This window comes from Panthera pardus, unplaced genomic scaffold (assembly GCF_024362965.1).
Source record: "Panthera pardus isolate Hobbes unplaced genomic scaffold, ASM2436296v1 HiC_scaffold_8, whole genome shotgun sequence".
NCBI classification, from domain to species: domain Eukaryota; kingdom Metazoa; phylum Chordata; class Mammalia; order Carnivora; family Felidae; genus Panthera; species Panthera pardus.
The window spans coordinates 40,407,274-40,425,732 of NW_026527013.1; the positions used below are offsets into that span (position 1 = coordinate 40,407,274).

Here is an 18,459-nt window from a genome sequence, read left to right on the forward strand (position 1 = left end):
ATGGCTTAACCTCTTCAGTCACCCTGTACTCTCCCAGGACAAAGTCCAAGCATCTTCAAGTGGCCAAGGCTCCACATGAACTCCTTGGCCTCATTTCTTCCCTCTCATGCCTATACTGTGATCCATCCGTAGTGAGCTTTTGAGCTCTCTAAAAGAGTCATATTCTTCTGTCCCTACTGTCTGAAATACTTTTTGCCCCAGCTTCCCCGGCTGCATCTGACCAACTCTTACTCGTCTTTCAGCTCTCAGCTTCAACTGTTCCTTCCAGAAGCTGTTTCCTCTATTCCAAGGCTAAACATGTGGCTTCCTAAGTGCTTCCACAGCATCCTTGCTTCCCCACTACAGCCACTATCAGGCTACAGCACTGTGTTCCCCTTACATCTGTACTCCCCACTACAAGATCAGCTTTAAGATGGTGTGCCTCTCGTTCACCACAGTATCCCCATCGCCCACCTCAGGACCTAGCATATAGTAAGGCTCAATAATTAGTGGCTGAAAAAATAAGTAATTCCACTTTTACACTCAATGTTAACGTTCAACCTTGGCATTTGAGTTACCCCCATGCCCATGACTTTTGACAGGTGAACCAAGAACAAGAGAGAGCCAAAAGGAAGAGATCTGTGCTATTCTCAGGAGCATAACCTATCCCCTACCAAAGCACATACACAGAGGAAGCAGGTGAAACAGTATAAAGCAATGATGAGGTCCTAAGTTTTCTAGAATTTTAAGATTTCAGGGCTGAAATGGCTTATGTTCATTTACAACTGAGGAAACTGAGGTCCAGGATTTATCAAATAAGATACAATGATTCAGTGGTAGAACAGTTTCCCTCTAAAAACTTTCCATATTAGTGTCCAAAGGGCCACAAAGTAAGATCTGGCGGGCAAAGTATGCTAAAAAGAAGTGAAAAGATAAATGGACCAAGTGTATAAAGCAGAGTAAACTATCAGTTCGACGCAAAGTGGTTCATTTCCTCAAAGACGTTTTTGTTCTTTTCTCCATAACCAACTACCTTAAAAAAACTATATTAGAAAAAGCGTGATTTAAGACCCTCATGACTAGCTCAAACTGAGACTGAAAGACACCCAAGATTTTAGATTTTAATTTCAGTTTTTTAAAAAGAAGCAACCAAAATTTCTCCACGTAGCAACAACAAAATAATACCCTACTTGACCCCCTGTTTCAAAATATACCATGCATTAAAACCATGCACTATCACATTTTCTTCAGTGGGTGCATACTCCTTTTACAATGAGAAACAAATTGTTTAAAAAACATACTATGCTATGGATATTATGTGGTAAAGGAAAATTACTCATAGGGTACTATTATAAAGAGAAAACAAGTTACAAAATGACATGTGCACTATTACTTCCAATGGTTTAAAAATGCACTGGAAAATAGAGGAAATACTAAAATACTAACATTGGCTACATTAGATAAACTGACGAAAGTGACTTGCTCAAGCATTGCCGCCAATGAAAAGAAAGAACTGGCACATACACTACAGCTCATGCTTTTCTATCCACGTTTATATAAAAGGGTGTAAACTCTCAGAGGGTCAGAACAATCCCTGCTACTGCTAAGGAAGCCCACCAGGAAAGAAATCAAGGAAGGGAAAATCCACTGAATGTAGCTGGAAATGTCAATTAAAATAAGTAAGAGCCAATGCATAGTTTTTAGAGTGCTATGCTTTTTTTTTTTTTTTTTAAACGATGAAAAATACTCATTTAACTGGCTGTACTGAGTACCATTCAATTCAACAAAAACCTACTGTGCTCCCAAGGACTTTGACAGGCCCAGAGAGATGCTCATTCACATGGACTTTAAAATTGTAGAAGGGGAAAGAGATAAGCACTACAATTACTACAAAATGAGGCAGGCGTGAAATATGCCTACATGATCTTAAACCAAAAGCTATGGGAACATCTAGGAGGAAGATGAGTGAGTCATTAACTCCTCTTCCAATAGAAAAAGCTCTCTAAATGGAGAACTTGTGTCTTCTGGCATTTTCCCCTCACATGCCATGGGTAAAGACAAACTGGTTATCTACAAGGCATAGCTGGGAAAACATGAAATCCAGATACAGAAACTCTGACACTATCACACACCTATCTCAGAGATGCTACATGACTTCAAGCAAATCACTTCCTCATGCTGCCACCCAGGGAGCATTTGCTGCAGTGACCACCATTCTCGAAACTTCCAATGACGCTTACGGTGAAGGATGGCAGGGGGTGTTCCTTTTCAGAAAGATAATTTGCAGACTTTAACGCAGAATAAGAATATAGGACCTTCAGTTTTGAAAATCTGCAAACATGCTCTACAAGACAAAGGCATCACAGGGAAAAAGAACTACACAGTATAAAGCAAAATGCAGGATAACTGTTATCCTAACTTTATTAATTGAATATAAGAATGACTTCGCAACCCAGTTCCAACAAGTTTTTGCCAAAGTGAATGTCAGACTATAAAAATGAAATGCTGTTCTTTGTGTTCATTAGAATTTAGCACTTGTCTGATATTGTAAATAAAATTTCAGTCTTTATAATCAAAATCATCGAATAGAAATTAAAGAAAATACAGAACTATTTTAAAACATAAAAATAGGGTGCAAGATCTCACTGATAAACCCTATGGGAAAGAAACCAGAAGATGAATGGTGAGGAAGAAATTAGTTATGGAAATCATGAACATTCACTATAGTATAAATGATTTAGAGCCAGGACAGTTCAGGGTAAAGATGACCATGGAACCTCAATTATGTTACGCTTGAAAAATTAAGGATTAAATCAGAAAACTGAATAAAAATCAGGTAAATGAACAAATGTATTATTTCAAGAGAAAGAAAAAAATAGCCAGATTCAACTAGAGTTAAAATGTAACACACAAAGTGAAAACAATACAGCCTGTTTAGGGAAAGGAAAATTATGGTCAAATTGGTCAAGTCCAAAAAATTTTTCTAGGGTGCCTGGGTGGCTCAGTCGGTTCAACATCAGACTTCGGCTCAGGTCACGATCTCACGATCCGTGAGTTCGAGCACTGCATTGGGCTCTGTGCTGACCACCCAGAGCCTGGAGTCTGCTTCGGATTCTGTGTCTCCCTCTGTCTTTGCCCCTCCCCCATTCACACTCTATCTCTCAAATAATAAATAAATAATTTAAAAAAATTCTTTTCCAAAGTAATCTGAAGAGGGGCACCTGGGTGGCTCAGTCAATTAGCATCAGACTCTTGATTTTGGCTCAGTTCATGATCTCAAGGTTCATGGGTTCAAGCCCCACGTTGGGCTCCATGCTGTCAGTTCAGGGCCTGCTTGAGATTCTCTGTCTGCTTGGCTGTCTCTCCCCACCTCTCTCAAAATAAATAAACATTAAAAAAAAAAAAAAAGTAATTTGAAGAGCTCCTGCTGGTATCCCTCTCCTGTCTCATTTCCCAATCCATTATCTCTTTGAAAAAATTAGTATTATCATAACAATTATTAGGAAGATAAGAATTTCATTTCATTTCCTGCAACTTAAAACCAAGGGAAAAAGGATTTTTTAAGCGCAAGGAGGTGTGGTAATCCCCACATGCACACAGGGGCACATGCCCTTCTACTTTAATGGAACACAATCTTTTCTCTAGTTAATGAGGAATGCCATAGAGAAAGGAGGCACTCCTAGAAATGGGATCCTCACAACAAACCTCAGTGCTCACTGCATGTTTATAAAATCCTCACCCTGAAGGGAACAAGAAAAATCTAAACCCACACAAATAGACTATTTCAATTTAATTTTATTATGAAAACAACAGGAAATGGCAGCAGGGTACCTGACAAGCTCAATTAGCAGGAGGATCAAACGGGAGTGATGACACGCCATGATGACCTCAGGGGTCAAAGATGCAATTCTCCATCTGGAGCCATTGAGATTTCCACCACAGACACCACCACCACCTGCCGTATGGTATTAGGCGTTATGCTGAGCAGATCGTCAGCTTTTCCCGACCACAGGTATGGCCACAAGGTTTTCTCATCTCACTCGGCATTAGGGCTGCTTCCCCGTGAACAGAGGCCAAAAGTGAATTCTATATAATGGCTCACTCAAAACAGGCATTAAAGGCATGCTAAAGCACTCATTTACCAATCACAGCAACAGTACAACTGTCGTGGCTGTTTTTCTTCTAAGTCACGAGTGATACTGTGCCACCATTCCCCATAACCCGTAAGAAGCGTTCTCATCAACAGCTCTGTTTGTATGCTCTCAGTTAATCGTCTCCTGCTACTAAAATGGTTAATTTGCATACATCTGTTGAACCTCTTCACAAAAGTTCAGTTTTTAAGTTTATTTTTATTTAAGACAGAGACAGGAAGCAAGTAGGGGAGGGGCAGTGAGAGACAGGAAACAGAGGATCCAAAGTGGGCTCTGCACTGACAGCAGTGAGCCAGATGCAGGGCTCAAACTCATGAACCGTGAGATCATGACCTGAGCCGAAGTCAAGAGTTGGATGCCTAACCAAATGAGCCACCCAGGTACCCTAAAAGCTCACCTCCTTTTAAACTTAATAAACTTATTAAACTCCCTCTCTGAGGGAGGAAATGGTAAACGCTTTTTTAAAATCTTACATACCATGTGCAAGGAGCCTATTTGTGAGAGTTCAGACCCGTAGATACCTGTGTTACCAAGAATCATCACATGAAGCATTGAAGGTTGTACTTTTTATACTCTGTGTAACAGATTCTGTAAGCCAGTGGTTCGCCAATGAGTGTACAACTCTCACCAGGATGACGGCTGATTAGGCTGGTGTCTTAATGGAGTTTGCACAAGGTGCCCCCACATGCATACACACACACTCATAGCCCACTGTGAGTACACCAAAGACACAAGTCTGGACACCCACGTACGAAATCTTGAGATTTCATATTGGACAGTCAATAGCATAGCCACAACCAATCAGAACTGTCTGTTCTCACATCTACTTTCTAGGCTATAACCATGTTTTCCAGTAAAATTTTTACCATCTGTACCTTTCCCAAGGCCAATTCGCCAAGCTCCCCATGTTGATCTAGTCACTTTTTAAAGCATTTGGCATCTAGATGGGGTATTCTTTTTCATTACAACTTGTCTCCCAAGCTATTTCATTTTCTTCCCCCTGGGTCAGGAGGTATTCCAGAAATGGGGGCATGTAAAATTCATAAATAACTCAAAACTTACTTGGCTTTCTGAATCCACACACAGTAGTCTGAGATGTAGAGATCATTCAGAATGTAAGCTGGGTCATTTTCCTGAAAAATTTTGTGAACATCCAGTAGACATTTTAAAACTGCACTTTTACCTAAAGGAAATTTTTAAAAAATCAAGTCATTCATAAGAAAAAACATTTGATTATCTTAAACTGAGAAAATCAGATACTGCAAGGTAACATACATATATCAGTTAAGAAACTTAACCATGTTTCTAGAATATTTTTAACACTCCTTTATTGCATAAAATCTTATCAGTACTATAAAGCCCAAAGCTCTTTATTTCTTTATTTCCTTCATTAAGAATTATGAGTAGGAGCACCTGCGGGGGGGGGGGGGGGGTTTCAGCTCAGTTGGTCGAGCATCCAACTTGGGCTCAGGTCATGATCTTACGGTTTGTGAGTTCAAGCTCCACATGGGGCTCTGTGCAGACAGTGTAGATCCTGCTTGGGATTCTCTCTCTCCCTCTCTCCTGAAAAGTAGGTACTCTTTCAGGGTGCATGCTACAAACTGAGAAAGAGGGATTAAGAGCCCCACATCAGGCTCTGTGCTGACAGCTCAGAGCCTGGAGCCTGCTTAGGATTCTGTGTCTCCCTCTCTCTGCCCATCCTCCTCTCAATCTCTGTCTCTCCCCCCACCCTCTCTCTCTCTGTCTTTTTCTCTCAAAAATAAACAAACATTAAAAAAAAGAATTATGAGTAATTCTTATGCTCTATTTCTATAGCAGATTAACTGTGGTTACCATAAAAACACTATGAAATACAACTAGGTACAAGGAAAGTTCTCCAAACTAAATGAATATTTAAAGGCACCATAATTTTAATTATAAAATGTTCTTCTAATTCAAGCTTTCAAAACACCATGAAAAATTATATTCTGGTTTTTAAGCCTCTTTATTTCTTATGTCAACATTTTTTGTCAAGGAGTTATCTGGTATTAGCTTAAAATTTTTTCACCTTAAAGAACTGAGGAAAATTGAGGCTGAAAACTAAAATATCACAGCACTCATTCAAAAATAAGCTGACAAAATCTCTTGGAAAAAAGCCATCAAGTACTAAAGTCTTGTTCAATCTAATTACTTCCTCCTGGTTAGTGAATGAACCTAGTTTTAACGCCACCAAAAGCTTACCAAAGGAACCTTTGACAACTCAACAACAAGTCCCTAGGTGTCCCAACTTCATGACATTCCCTGAAATGTGTAAACTATGAGGCAAATTACTAAATGTATAGTAGCCCCACCTCCTCTGATCAGTAAAATACAGCATTTTCAGTTTAACAGTTCCATTCATATCTTTACAGTCCTGAAACATAAAAATACTGTCTATTGATTTCCTGAAGATATTGGATATGCTTTCATCGACATTTCCCAGTTGACTTTTAGACAGGATAAAAGAATCATGAGCTAGATAATGACATCTCAAGGTGCCAAAATTGCTGCCACTAAAATTTTAACACAATTAACACCAGAAAATACACTTCAAAAGAGCAGGGACTTCTGTTTTATTTAGGGATTAGTCCCCAATACCTAGAACAGAACCTTGGAGCAGCAGACTGTCAATTTCAGTATCTTAAGAATGAGTGAATGAATGAATGACACAGTTCTCACGTGCCTTACACCCTTGCAATTCCTCTCAACCACAGCACCACACACCAGCCCTGAGGATTCTTCCTGGATATGCCCTTGTAGCTGCCCTTTCCCCACAACTCCCTGGGCAATTATCCTCACCTGTACTCTCAACACCTCATGCCTGGATTATAATATCTTCCTCCTCCTCCCTTGCATTCCAGACTGTCCTTCTAGACCTCTGACACACTTTTTTATGCACTGCTTTCCTCAAGTCCCCTCTCTGTACATGCTTTCAAAGTCCTGTGCTCAACTGGCTCCCACACCTGCCATGCCTTTTCTAATCCACTCCAATGAATAACATCTCAGCCTGCCTTCACGGCCTAGCATTAAGACTTCACCCTTCAGGGAGCCTCGGCTCACTTCCCAGTCTTCAGAGCTCTTTACTGAACCCTGCAAAGGAATGTGGAAAAGAAGAGATGATTCTCCCCACAGCCCCCCTGCTCATTTCACAGAAGCAGAACTTGAGGCTCAAGGTTGATAAGGTATTCACAGGATCCAAATTCTGAACTCATCAGCTTGCAGTGAGCCACCGTGCTACACTACCCATACGTTCGTGGCCCACTCCATCTACAGCACACTTTTATTACTCAGGAGTTAAATAGTACGTTCAAAGCAGGAGCCGTCACTTATTCAAAAATTTTAACTATGTGGCTTCCTCACGTGCAGATGGGAAGAATGCCAATAAAAACCTCAATGCTCAAGTGGGTAAGAGAAACAAATACTTTGAAGGCCTAAAACTATATTTGGCTAAGTCACGGCCAGAACTGTGATATATCAGAGTGGCCCAGATTAACTATATCAAATGACTCATGTGAATCCCCCCACAGTAGGCCTATTTTCATTACATGCCTATGTAATGCTGTATGCACAGTTTGATGACAGGAGGCACGAAATACAATCAAAACTCACAGAAGTGATGAAACCAAGTTAGCCACATTAACCCAAGAAGAAAAAAAATCGAGAACTAACTAAAGTGTAAGAATGTGTTTTAATGTTTATGTGAGAGAGAGAGAGAGAGAACATGAGGAGGGAAGGGCAGAGAGAGAATCTTAAGCAGGCTCCACTCTAAGTACAGAGCTCCATGCAGGGCTTGATCCCACAAACCAGGAGATCATGACCTAGGCTGAAATCAAGAGTCAGAGGCTAAAATGACTGAGGCACCCAGGCGCCCCTAAAGTCTAAGGATTTCTCAAACAGTTTTAATTGCCACAGAGAAGAAAATGTCAGGGTAAGCATATGCCAATTTCTTACTTTCTTTCTCTCTCTTTTATGGGGGGCAGGGGTCCAGGGAGAAGGAGTTTACTTTTATAACTACCAACTGAAAGTTTTAAAAAGTTAACCATGTATCTTTACCAAAAACAGACACACACACACCCCGAAATCAGAAACGAAAAAGTATTTACTTTAAACTTACAAAAGCCCTTCTACAGTGTGACACCCCAGAATACTGTCAAGCCGATTAATAGAAAGTGCAGGATTGGGGGGGGGGGGGGAGGCGGAGACAGCGCCTGGGTGGCTCAGCAGGTTAAGAGACCAACTCTTGATTTTGGCTCAAGTCATGATCTCATGGTTTGGGAGTTGGAGCCCCGCATCAGGCTCTGTGCTGACAGTGCAGAGCCTTATTGAGATTCTCTCTCTACCACCCCTCCCCCGTTTCTTCCCCCCTTGTGTTCTCTCTCTCTGAAAATAAGTAAACTTAAAAAAAAATGCAGGATTTGGAGCAAGACCTCACAGTAAATAATTCAGCAAGTGAAGTAAAATGGGAAAAATGGGAGATGCACTGGCTTGAAGGACGGTGTGAAATGGAGCAGAAAGGAGACATAAAATGGGGTAGATTCAGGGAACAACAAGAAAAGATCATTAGACTGGAGCAGATGGGAAATGGGGAGAGTAGGCAGGTGAGTTGGGAAGAAGAGTGCAACCAGGGATGGGGAGACAGGTGTCCTAAGGATGAGGTGCGCAGGCCTAGACACAGCTGTGCAAGGATAAGAGGCCTGACTCCAAGGATTTTTACTAAGATTTTACTAAGGTCATGTATTTAATGAAAATCCATAGCAACCACTCCCCTAATGAAATTCTATAGCTTCCGTTAGGAGAGATGCCTAAAGTAAGGTTGCCCCCCTGCTAAGGGCCATGGGCAAATTCACATCTTCATTATCACAGAAGAATAATAATACAAGAAATGTCAAAAATAATCTTTTTTTTTTTTTCCAACGTTTTTTATTTATTTTTGGGACAGAGAGAGACAGAGCATGAACGGGGGAGGGTCAGAGAGAGGGAGACACAGAATCGGAAACAGGCTCCAGGCTCCGAGCCATCAGCCCAGAGCCTGACGCAGGGCTCGAACTCACGGACCGCGAGATCGTGACCTGGCTGAAGTCGGACGCTTAACCGACTGCGCCACCCAGGCGCCCCAATAATCTTTTTTTTTTTAAAGAGAAGTTACATTGTACCTGCATGTTTTAATCCCTACTTTCTTTAAAAAAAACAAAGGCAAATACACATAGAAAAAAAACCTTAAACATATATACACTTGAATCATATTACAGTTTGTCTCTACATTCACTGAACATATCTAAGTGCCTGTGTGTGCCCACCACTGTTTTACATGTGGGATTACAGTTGTTGCTGCTGCTTTAAACTCTCCCGTTTTCAAGCTTCTCCACAATAAACATTTATTTAACAAAAAGTTAGACACACTTAGCCACACAGCCAACCCTTGAAATAGTGGCAAGAATGCTAAAAAGTTTTAATTCATATTTAAATTTTCTTTAAGTTGTAGCTTTGAACCACAGAGAGGCAACATTTAGATCAGGTAATTTTAGAAAATCACATGCAAGGCAGTTTTGAAAAGAAAAGTTGTGCGTTCCCCAAAAGCCGTGTTGTCACTGCAGGTCTCATTCAAAGTATTTTCACGGTAAGCTGTGTGACAAAAAAAGGTAAAAGAGAACTGGGCTACTGGCAGTTGACAATCTAGAACAATAAGCACATTTAAATTATCCTCTCCCCAACAATGTGTATTGTTACCCCAAGGTCATACTTGATCTCTTTTGTTCCCACTAAACCACCACAGACTACAGCCACACAGCCAAGAGATTCAGGAAGCTTGCAGGTTTTTTCTGTCTCTGTTGTATTGACTGCTCTTTCTCTCAGGTTGTCAACCACTTATCTAACAGATATCAGCAAAGAAAAAAACTGGCCTTGCTCCAAGCTGTGACAGGACCAGTGGCCAGAAGCCTTTGGGGACTCAAAGTACCTGGCTCTTGAGGGGCTTCACCCAGTTGTGGGCTCATCACAGAGCATACAGGTATGAAAAAACTTCTCAGGCCTCAGTCTGAGAACATTTTTTCTGCTGAACGGGACTGGAGAAAATTGACCATTTTCAGCTAGTTCGCTGCCTGTTCCAAAGCAGGAAAAAAAAAGAAGGTGCTTTGCACAGTAACCACAGTAACTACTGTCACTACAGCAATGCCCTAACAGGCCTCTCCAAGATGTTGTATCTCCAGAGAGTTAGGGATTCTCCAGATAGACGTGGTCTTTCCTTAAGCCAACAGTAACCATGGAAGAAAGGCTTCTGGGACCAAGATCTCTTGTTCATTTGTGAAGGCAGTTTAAAATCAGTATCCTGGTATTATAAATGACAAGGGCCATGAACGTTTTACCTCAGGAAAAATGCACAATAGCAACAAAGAGAAACATAAAGAAAACAGGGATGCCAGTCAACAAGCAGGTGGGCAGTGAACAGTATTTAACACATTCTCTGGCTACTCATTCTCCAGCTTTCCTTTAAACAGTAGGTAAACTAAGAGCAGTGTTTTCCTGTTCTGACATATGTGGCATTTCAGGTTTATAGATCTTAAAAGAGAAACAAGACTAAGCTATTCTAAACTAGAAGACACTGGCTACTTGAAATCTCCCTATTAATAGATCAGGTTTGGCAATAATGTCTTACTGACAGACCAGCTCATGGTTGTAAGCACTTAAAAGACAGGGCTCCCATCACTAAGAGATTATCAGAATAGTGGATTTTTTTTTTTTTTTTTTTTTTTTTTTTTTTTTGCTGGCTAAAAGTCAGCAAAAGAAAAAACTATCAATTGCTAACTCTATATAGTAAGACCTAAATTTCTTTTCAACTACTGATACATTACAGCTACTATATGGCTGTTGTTTTCTGAGTATCTAGTTCTACCCTTTAGAGTTTTGAGCTACACAAGACAAGAGGCCAATCAGAGTAAAGGAAAAAGAGGTAGTTACTGGGAATACTTGAAGGGAAACACTGCTTGGTATTTATTTATAAAATCATCTCAAAATAAAAGCCAACAATGCTATCATCTTAAAATGCACAACTTAGTAGATATCAGTTAGATTGCTGGGATTTTGATGAGACCACATTATCAGGAGGGATAACTTATGAATTACTTCTAACATTAATTTTCATAGATTATTAACCATAAAAAGGGATGATAGGGTAATGGTGTCAAATTAATCAAAATTAAGAGAATCAAAGTGTGGTAATTTGCTTCAATACCAGGCCCTGTTAGGAAGTAGCTTAAAGTCAAGTCCCTAACAATTAACACAAACATACATTAAATTCAGCTTTAAGAAAGCTTTTCAATCCATTTTATCGGGGTTTTTTTTTTATTCTCAAATTCCGCATATAGCTATTTAGGCTCTTGGATTTGGGAGTTGTAGTAAGAAACACGTATGAAGCAATAAGAGTTACTATTTTGAGCACAATTTATAATCCTGTGCCAGTTTTTTAAACATTGTTAGTTCTTAGAATTACATGTATTGTTATTATAGCTACAAACAAAATTGACACAAAGCAAACAAACACTTTGTAGATACTTCTTTTGCCTGGGGAAAACAACCCCAAGTGCGACCCCAATTCACCATCAAGTCTCAAATCAGGCAGTACCTCTTCTAGGAAGAGGATTCCAACACTCCCTCAGGTTGGTGTCAGATGGCTGGCACATCTAATATGGGAGTTAGTAGCTACCTACCTGCTCTACACCGAGTACTTTCCACACATTACATCATTTAACCCTTCCAATTAGGTACTTCCTTCCTCACTTCATAAAGAAAAGTGAGGCTCAAGGACATGGAGCTGGCCAAGATGACAGTTAGGAAGCAACTGTAGGATTTGAAAGTAAGGCAGGAGTTGAAAATAAGTACTTCTGCCTCCCAGCCACCATATGCAATAAATACCGTGTCAGTATTTATCACCTGGTGTGGTGAACTCCTGGACAGCAAAAGAAACATGGCACCTCCTCACCTTTCTTCCCTGGGCTAGCACAGTGTCTGACAAACTGCAGGAGTCTGTTCAATAAGGCTAGTTGTTAATGTGGTCTGGAGTACATAAAGCCCAAGTTTAGAAACATCTGGCCAAACTGCTCAGTTAGTGTCTAGTTGTCAAACCTGTATGTGATCTATGGATTTATGTCATTAAGTCACAACAAATGTGAGATACACAGTTTATCTGTGCCTTCCCTTATTACGTCTATTCCCTGACAAGAAAGAACGCAGCTGTGCCAACTTCCTCGTATCACTGTACCATCAAAAGTTCAAGTAATAGATTTAACCCAAGGCTGCCTTTTGCCTTTTCTGCTCTAACAATTCCTACAAGGTTTGCTGGTTTGAAAGGACAGCCTTGACATTAACTCCATTTTCCTTCAAGTCACCTGTCAAAGTAGTGGTTGCTTCAGTCTAGAAATACATAGCAGGATGTCATCAAAATTGCATAATGGAGGCATGACTAATTTCTAATTTCTTCTGAAATTAAGAACTGGGCATCCAAATTTAAGATAGAACATTAAAAAAAAAAAAACCTTTCTACAAAGATAGAAAAGGTTAAAAAGCTGAAGATTCGTGGAAAAAAGCTCTGGAAACAGTTGCTTTTATTATTTTTTTTTTTAATTTTTTTTTTAACGTTTATTTATTTTTGAGACAGAGAGAGACAGAGCATGAACGGGGGAGGGGCAGAGAGAGAGGGAGACACAGAATTGGAAGCAGGCTCCAGGCTCTGAGCCATCACCCCAGAGCCCGACGCAGGGCTCGAACTCACTGACCGCGAGATCGTGACCTGAGCTGAAGTCGGACGCTTAACTGACTGAGCCACCCAGGCGCCCCTGGAAACAGTTGCTTTTAAATCTAAACCTTTAAAAAAAATAAGAAGAATCTAAAATTTTGTAATTCTGTGGGCAAAACGTCAACTGTTGCACCTTATGAGTACAGCATGTATCTCAATGCCTGTTAGTTCAATTTCAAATAAATTTTTATTGTTGACTATTCACACTATGAGACTTTATTTTTCCAATAGATACTACCTAATAGTCACAGTTCTGACTCATTCTATGGATTTAATTTAGTTTAGAACTGGGAAAGCTAAAACTGTGCATAAAGTCAAAAAGAACATATAGGACGAAAGACAAGTGGATTCCGCAAATGGCTCATAGGAAGAAAAAACAAACCCAGCCTGAAAAGCCTTCTGAGTCCCTTCTGGGGATATGACCTAGGGAGGAGTACCTCAAGAGAGGAATTCCCAAACCTCAGGAAGACAGCAATGTGCTACAGTGACAGCATGCTTACTGCTAAATGAGGTGCACGCTGGTAGAACTGAGTTACACTTCTTTACATTTTAATCAAGTATAACAAATATAATTTAGTAAAAATGGCTAGGTATCTGTATCTACATGTAAGTTTAATGCACATTAAAAGGTTACATAGAGCTTTGATAATGAAATTTAGATCTTAGAATTCTGGTCCCAAGCTATAAAAGGCTAAAGAAAGATCACTAAAAAGCTACACATAGGGGCACCTAGGTGGCTTAGTCGGTTAAGTGTCCCACTCTTGGCTTCAGCTGAGGTCAAGATCTCTCTCATGCACTGGCAGCTTGGAGCCTGCTTGGGATCCTCTCTCTATAGCTCTCTGCCCCTCCCCCAATTGCGCTGTCTCTGTCCCTCTCAAATAGAAATAAACTTAAAAAAAAAAAAAAAAGCTACACATAAATAATCTTTGTGCAGTCTTAGCTAATTTCCCTCTGATGTAAAAATGATGTAACAATTTCACCTGTTCCGTGTGGAACAGTTATGCAGACCCCGGTCTGCTTGCTCCTGGTGTCATTTCTTAGTTGTTTGGTACTTAATCTGAATCTGTTTCCACATGTGTCAACAGAGGGGGACATTCTTGAGAACTGCTAAGGGAAGGAAATGAGACAATGACCGTGTGAATACTTTACAGATGACAAGGGAAGGAAGACAACAGGTCATCCAGGATCAAGTGCCCCAGGACTCCCTTCCCTTGCATCTACTCCGCTACCTATGAAGCATCTGCCCCACGTCCTTCCTTCTCCACACCAGAGCCAGCGCTCCAGTTCGGACCGTATTCCCTGCCCCTAAACTACTTGGCTTCAGGAAAGAACAGTATTCTCCTCTCTCGTCTGTGCTGCTCACCTCACCCCCTTCTATGACTCTATCCTCTGTGTGACTGCTGGATGAACCTGACTTTATGAGCCCGTCAAAGACCAACACCACACTCTCCACGGTCCCTTGGTGAGTAAGACCCAGTCTCCTCAGCAAGCCACCGCAGACCCTCCACACTCCTGGCAGCACACCGTTTGTACCCTTTTCCCACAATTCCCCTTCACATCCCAAACCTCCAGACAAACTAGAGTGCTGGCCGTTTCTTGCACGTAACTTATCTTCCTCTCCCTGCTTTTCTCTATCTTCTATTTTCTCGGGGAATACCTGTCGTCACACTTCTTTTCTAAATTCTACACATTCTTTAAGTAATAACTACCTAAGCCTCCCTCATTAGGCCTGTGCCGTTTGCTTCTTCCTTATCAAGCCCTCCCCTCACTTCTACTCAAAAGCACCCACCCTATGGGGGTCTCAGGGAGGTGTGGTACTAGAATCCTGTGACCCATCCCCTTCATCCTGATGAGGCTCTGGCTCTCAAGAGTAACACAAAGTAAGTGGAAAGACAGGTAAGGGATCTGCCTTTTTTGTTTTTGTTTTTGTTAAGGTTTCTGGGCATAGCTATTTAGGTAATGAAGATTATCTCCCACATCCTTCTCCAATCTACTCCTGGAACCCACAGGGATGAGACTCAGCTTCAAGCTGGGACTGAAAGAGCAGAGATCTGGCACAAGCCCTCAACACAGCTGGAAACTGGCAGATGCAGGAGGGTGTGAGAAAAACAGGCTGGCACTTGGAATGCCTGGGAGTCCAAATGAAAAACCTGGGACCCACACAGGCTGACTTGGGCACTGAGACATGCTATGGCTCTTAGAGTATTGTTGACAACCTCTACTTCATTGCTAACACTTAGACTTTTGAAAAATTTTATCTTAAAGATCACTGCTTTCCAATTCTTTTTTTCAAGTCCCCAAATTGGTAATGTTACCTTTCCACATGGCAACAACAGGCTACAAATGGAGCATGTATGTCCCAGGCTCACACAGGCCTCATTACTCCAGACTGTCTTAAGTTCCACCATTGTCATTCACTTACCTGTCTGGACAAGTAGGCATCTCAATTCGCTTCTCCTAGTGTTGAGGGCCTTACTCTCATGGGAACAAGCAAGATCAGCTACTTCTCACCCTCTGGGGAGGACAAGAAAAAGCTGAAATGATTGCCTTCAACACTGGCCACTGTTTAGGATGGAAGACAGCCAAAGATTTCCACTCACTCAGAAAGGCTCTCCTCCAACTGTGTATGTATGTATATCTAGAGCAAGGGTAGGCACATTTTTTCTGTAAAGAGCCGAAGAGTAAATATTTTGGCTCAGCAGGTCACATAATATGTTTCAACTGCTCAACAATGCCATTATATCCCAAAAGTAGCCATAAACAATATAAAGTGAATGAGCACGAACGTATTCCAATAAAGCTTTATTTATGAGCACTAAAATCTGAATTCCATATAATTTACGTGTGTCATGAAACACTATTTTGATTTTGTGTTCAACATCTAAAGATGTAAAAAGCATTTTCGGCTCATAGGTCATATACAGTACGGATTTGGATTTGGCCTATGAGTTCATTTAAGGTATCTTCCTAGTGGATTTTCTCTTTTGTATCTTGTAAATCCTTGTATTTTGTATCTTACCTTTGTCTTATCATTCCTATTACATAATAAACTCCTTAAAAGCTAAGGCCAAGTGATATATATTCCTATAACTCTTAGCTGATTCTGTTATGATGCCTTGCACAGAGAAGGGGTTTGATTTATTTATGTTGCATAAATGTCTCCTGCTCGTTATTTTTCAGTATTAATTCCTATTTAAAGAACTCTAAATTGCAAGAATACAAATCTTCCATGTTTTACAGACAACATGTGAAGTACTTTTCAACTAACCTCATCTAGGCCTGTAGCTATTACTGTGCAACAGGACCTTGATTCATTAGGATCAAATAAAATGTTTCTTCTTTGTTCTCCCAAATTTGTCTTTAAATATATACAATTTTCTGCCTTTGTCCTCTTAAAGAAATTAAAGTTACCTCCTTAAAAATTCAGATCAATATCTATCCTATGACCCAGCAATAGCACTGCTAAGAATTTACCCAAGGGATACAGGAGTGCTGATGCATAGGGGCACTTGTACCCCAATGTTTACAGCAGCACTTTCAACAATAGCCAAATTATGGAAAGAGCCTAAATGTCCATCCACTGATGAATGGATAAAGAAGTTGTGGTTTATATATACAACGGAATACTACTTGGCAATGAGAAAGAATGAAATACGGCCTTCTGTAGCAATGTGGATGGAACTGGAGAGTGTTATGCTAAGTGAAATAAGTCATACAAAGACAGATGCCATACGTTTTCACTCTTATGTGGATCCTGAGAAACTTAACAGAAGATCATGGGGGAGGGAAGGGGAAAAAGAGTTAGAGAGGGAGGGAGCCAAACCATAAGAAACTCTTAAAAACTGAGAATAAACTGAGGGTTGATGGCGGGGTGGGAGGGAGGAGAAAGTGGATGATGGGCATTGAGGAGGGCACCTGTTGGGAGGAGAACTGGGTGTTGTATGGAAACCAATTTGACAATAAAGTCATATTAAAAAAAAATTCAGATCAATAAAAAAATCTCAAAACTGACTTATTTTATTATATTTTACTTTAGAGACAGAGAGAGACCATGAGTGGGGGAGAGGCATAGTGGGGGAGAGAGAGAATCTCAACCAGTCTCCATGCTCAGCACGAAGCCCGACATAGGGCTCGATCCCATAACGCTGGTATCATGACCTGAACCAAAATCAGGACACTCAACCAACTGAGCCACCCAGGCATCCCTCAAAATTGACTTTAGATTTATTTTAAAAAGGCACTAATTATAGAAAAAAATTTTAAGCCATAATATCAAACCATGTAACTAACCTAGTTCTTGACACTGTTGAGCTCTAAAACTGCAGAAATAAACAAAACTTACCTTAAATAGTATAGGAAATATAATGCAAATTTCAATTGACTAGATATGAGTAATATTTAAGAGATAGCTGATTGTGAGCTATAGTTACCAGCAAGCATTACTATATAAATCAAATTTCCAAAGAACCCTGACACAAAGATTTCAAGTGATTTTTTTTTTTTGTAGCAGAATCACTATAAACTCTTAATCATCTATGGCAATTAAAAGGCAAATTATCTTTGTAAACCATACAGGAAATGCTGCCCTCTACAGAGTATTTTATAAGAACAAAGAATGTTTTATATAAATGTAACCCATAAATTACCATGAGAGCAACTTTTTAAAATTCTAGTGATACCAATACTTAATGAGTGACAGGATTATTAGAGGAAAAAGGAATCCGATGGAGATGACTGGAATTTTATTTTCTTCACCTTAATGTTTATGCACACATACAATATCCTTCTATATAGGAGCGTGTGTATAAACCCACAAATACTCTAAGGACAAACAGTAAGGATAAACAGAAAGAATGTGCCAATTTAAGAGACTGGGAACACAGATTTCAGCTCTAAGGAAGAGAGGAAAAGGAATCTGCTTTGCCACATGGCAGGACAAGCCAAGGAGAGAAAGGGGACAAGGACTGGCTGAGTCGTGACCGCACAGCAGAGCCCTGTCCTCCCTCTCACACACTCGGGCTGCAGGGCCTGTGCCCTAGGGCTCTGAGGCCCTCCTTCTTTGCCATGGAAGTGGACAGCACAAACAGGCACAGATGGTACTTCAATATTTTATTCGAGTTCCATGCTATTTAAATTTCCTGAAAGCTCTAGGACTGTTCCACTCTTAGAAACATTTTAACTGCAGTGGGGAACTGGCTAGAAAATGAAAAGTTCAACAACAACTCAAGAGAGAAAGAAAACAAAAAGTTAAGTTCCTCCTGGATAGGGAGCAGGGAATTAGGTGATAACCACGAAGAACTAGAGAAATCCATCCTGGTGAGCCAGTTAACTCATCCAGGAAAGGGAACTATTTCGCAGGCTGTAGGCCAACTCTCAGATATCAACTCGGAATTGTCACTGAGGAAACGCTATTCTATACACTTGATGCTGTTCACTCACAGCATTTAGAACACTCCCCTCCATCCTGCTATGTCTAAGTACCACTCACCCTTCAAGTCCCAATTCAAATCTCATGCCTTAAGT

The 18,459-nt window shown here is 40.5% G+C and overlaps 1 protein-coding gene across 1 annotated transcript in view; it reads right to left on the reverse strand.

Annotated features, from left to right (window-relative positions):
• Positions 1-18,459, reverse strand: part of SHQ1 (SHQ1, H/ACA ribonucleoprotein assembly factor) — a 100,862-nt gene that overhangs the window by 37,662 nt on the left and 44,741 nt on the right. Inside the window, exon 10 of the mRNA XM_019428446.2 lies at positions 5,193-5,313. Coding sequence (XP_019283991.2) covers positions 5,193-5,313 — 121 coding nt within the window. The remainder of the gene's footprint in view (positions 1-5,192; positions 5,314-18,459) is intronic.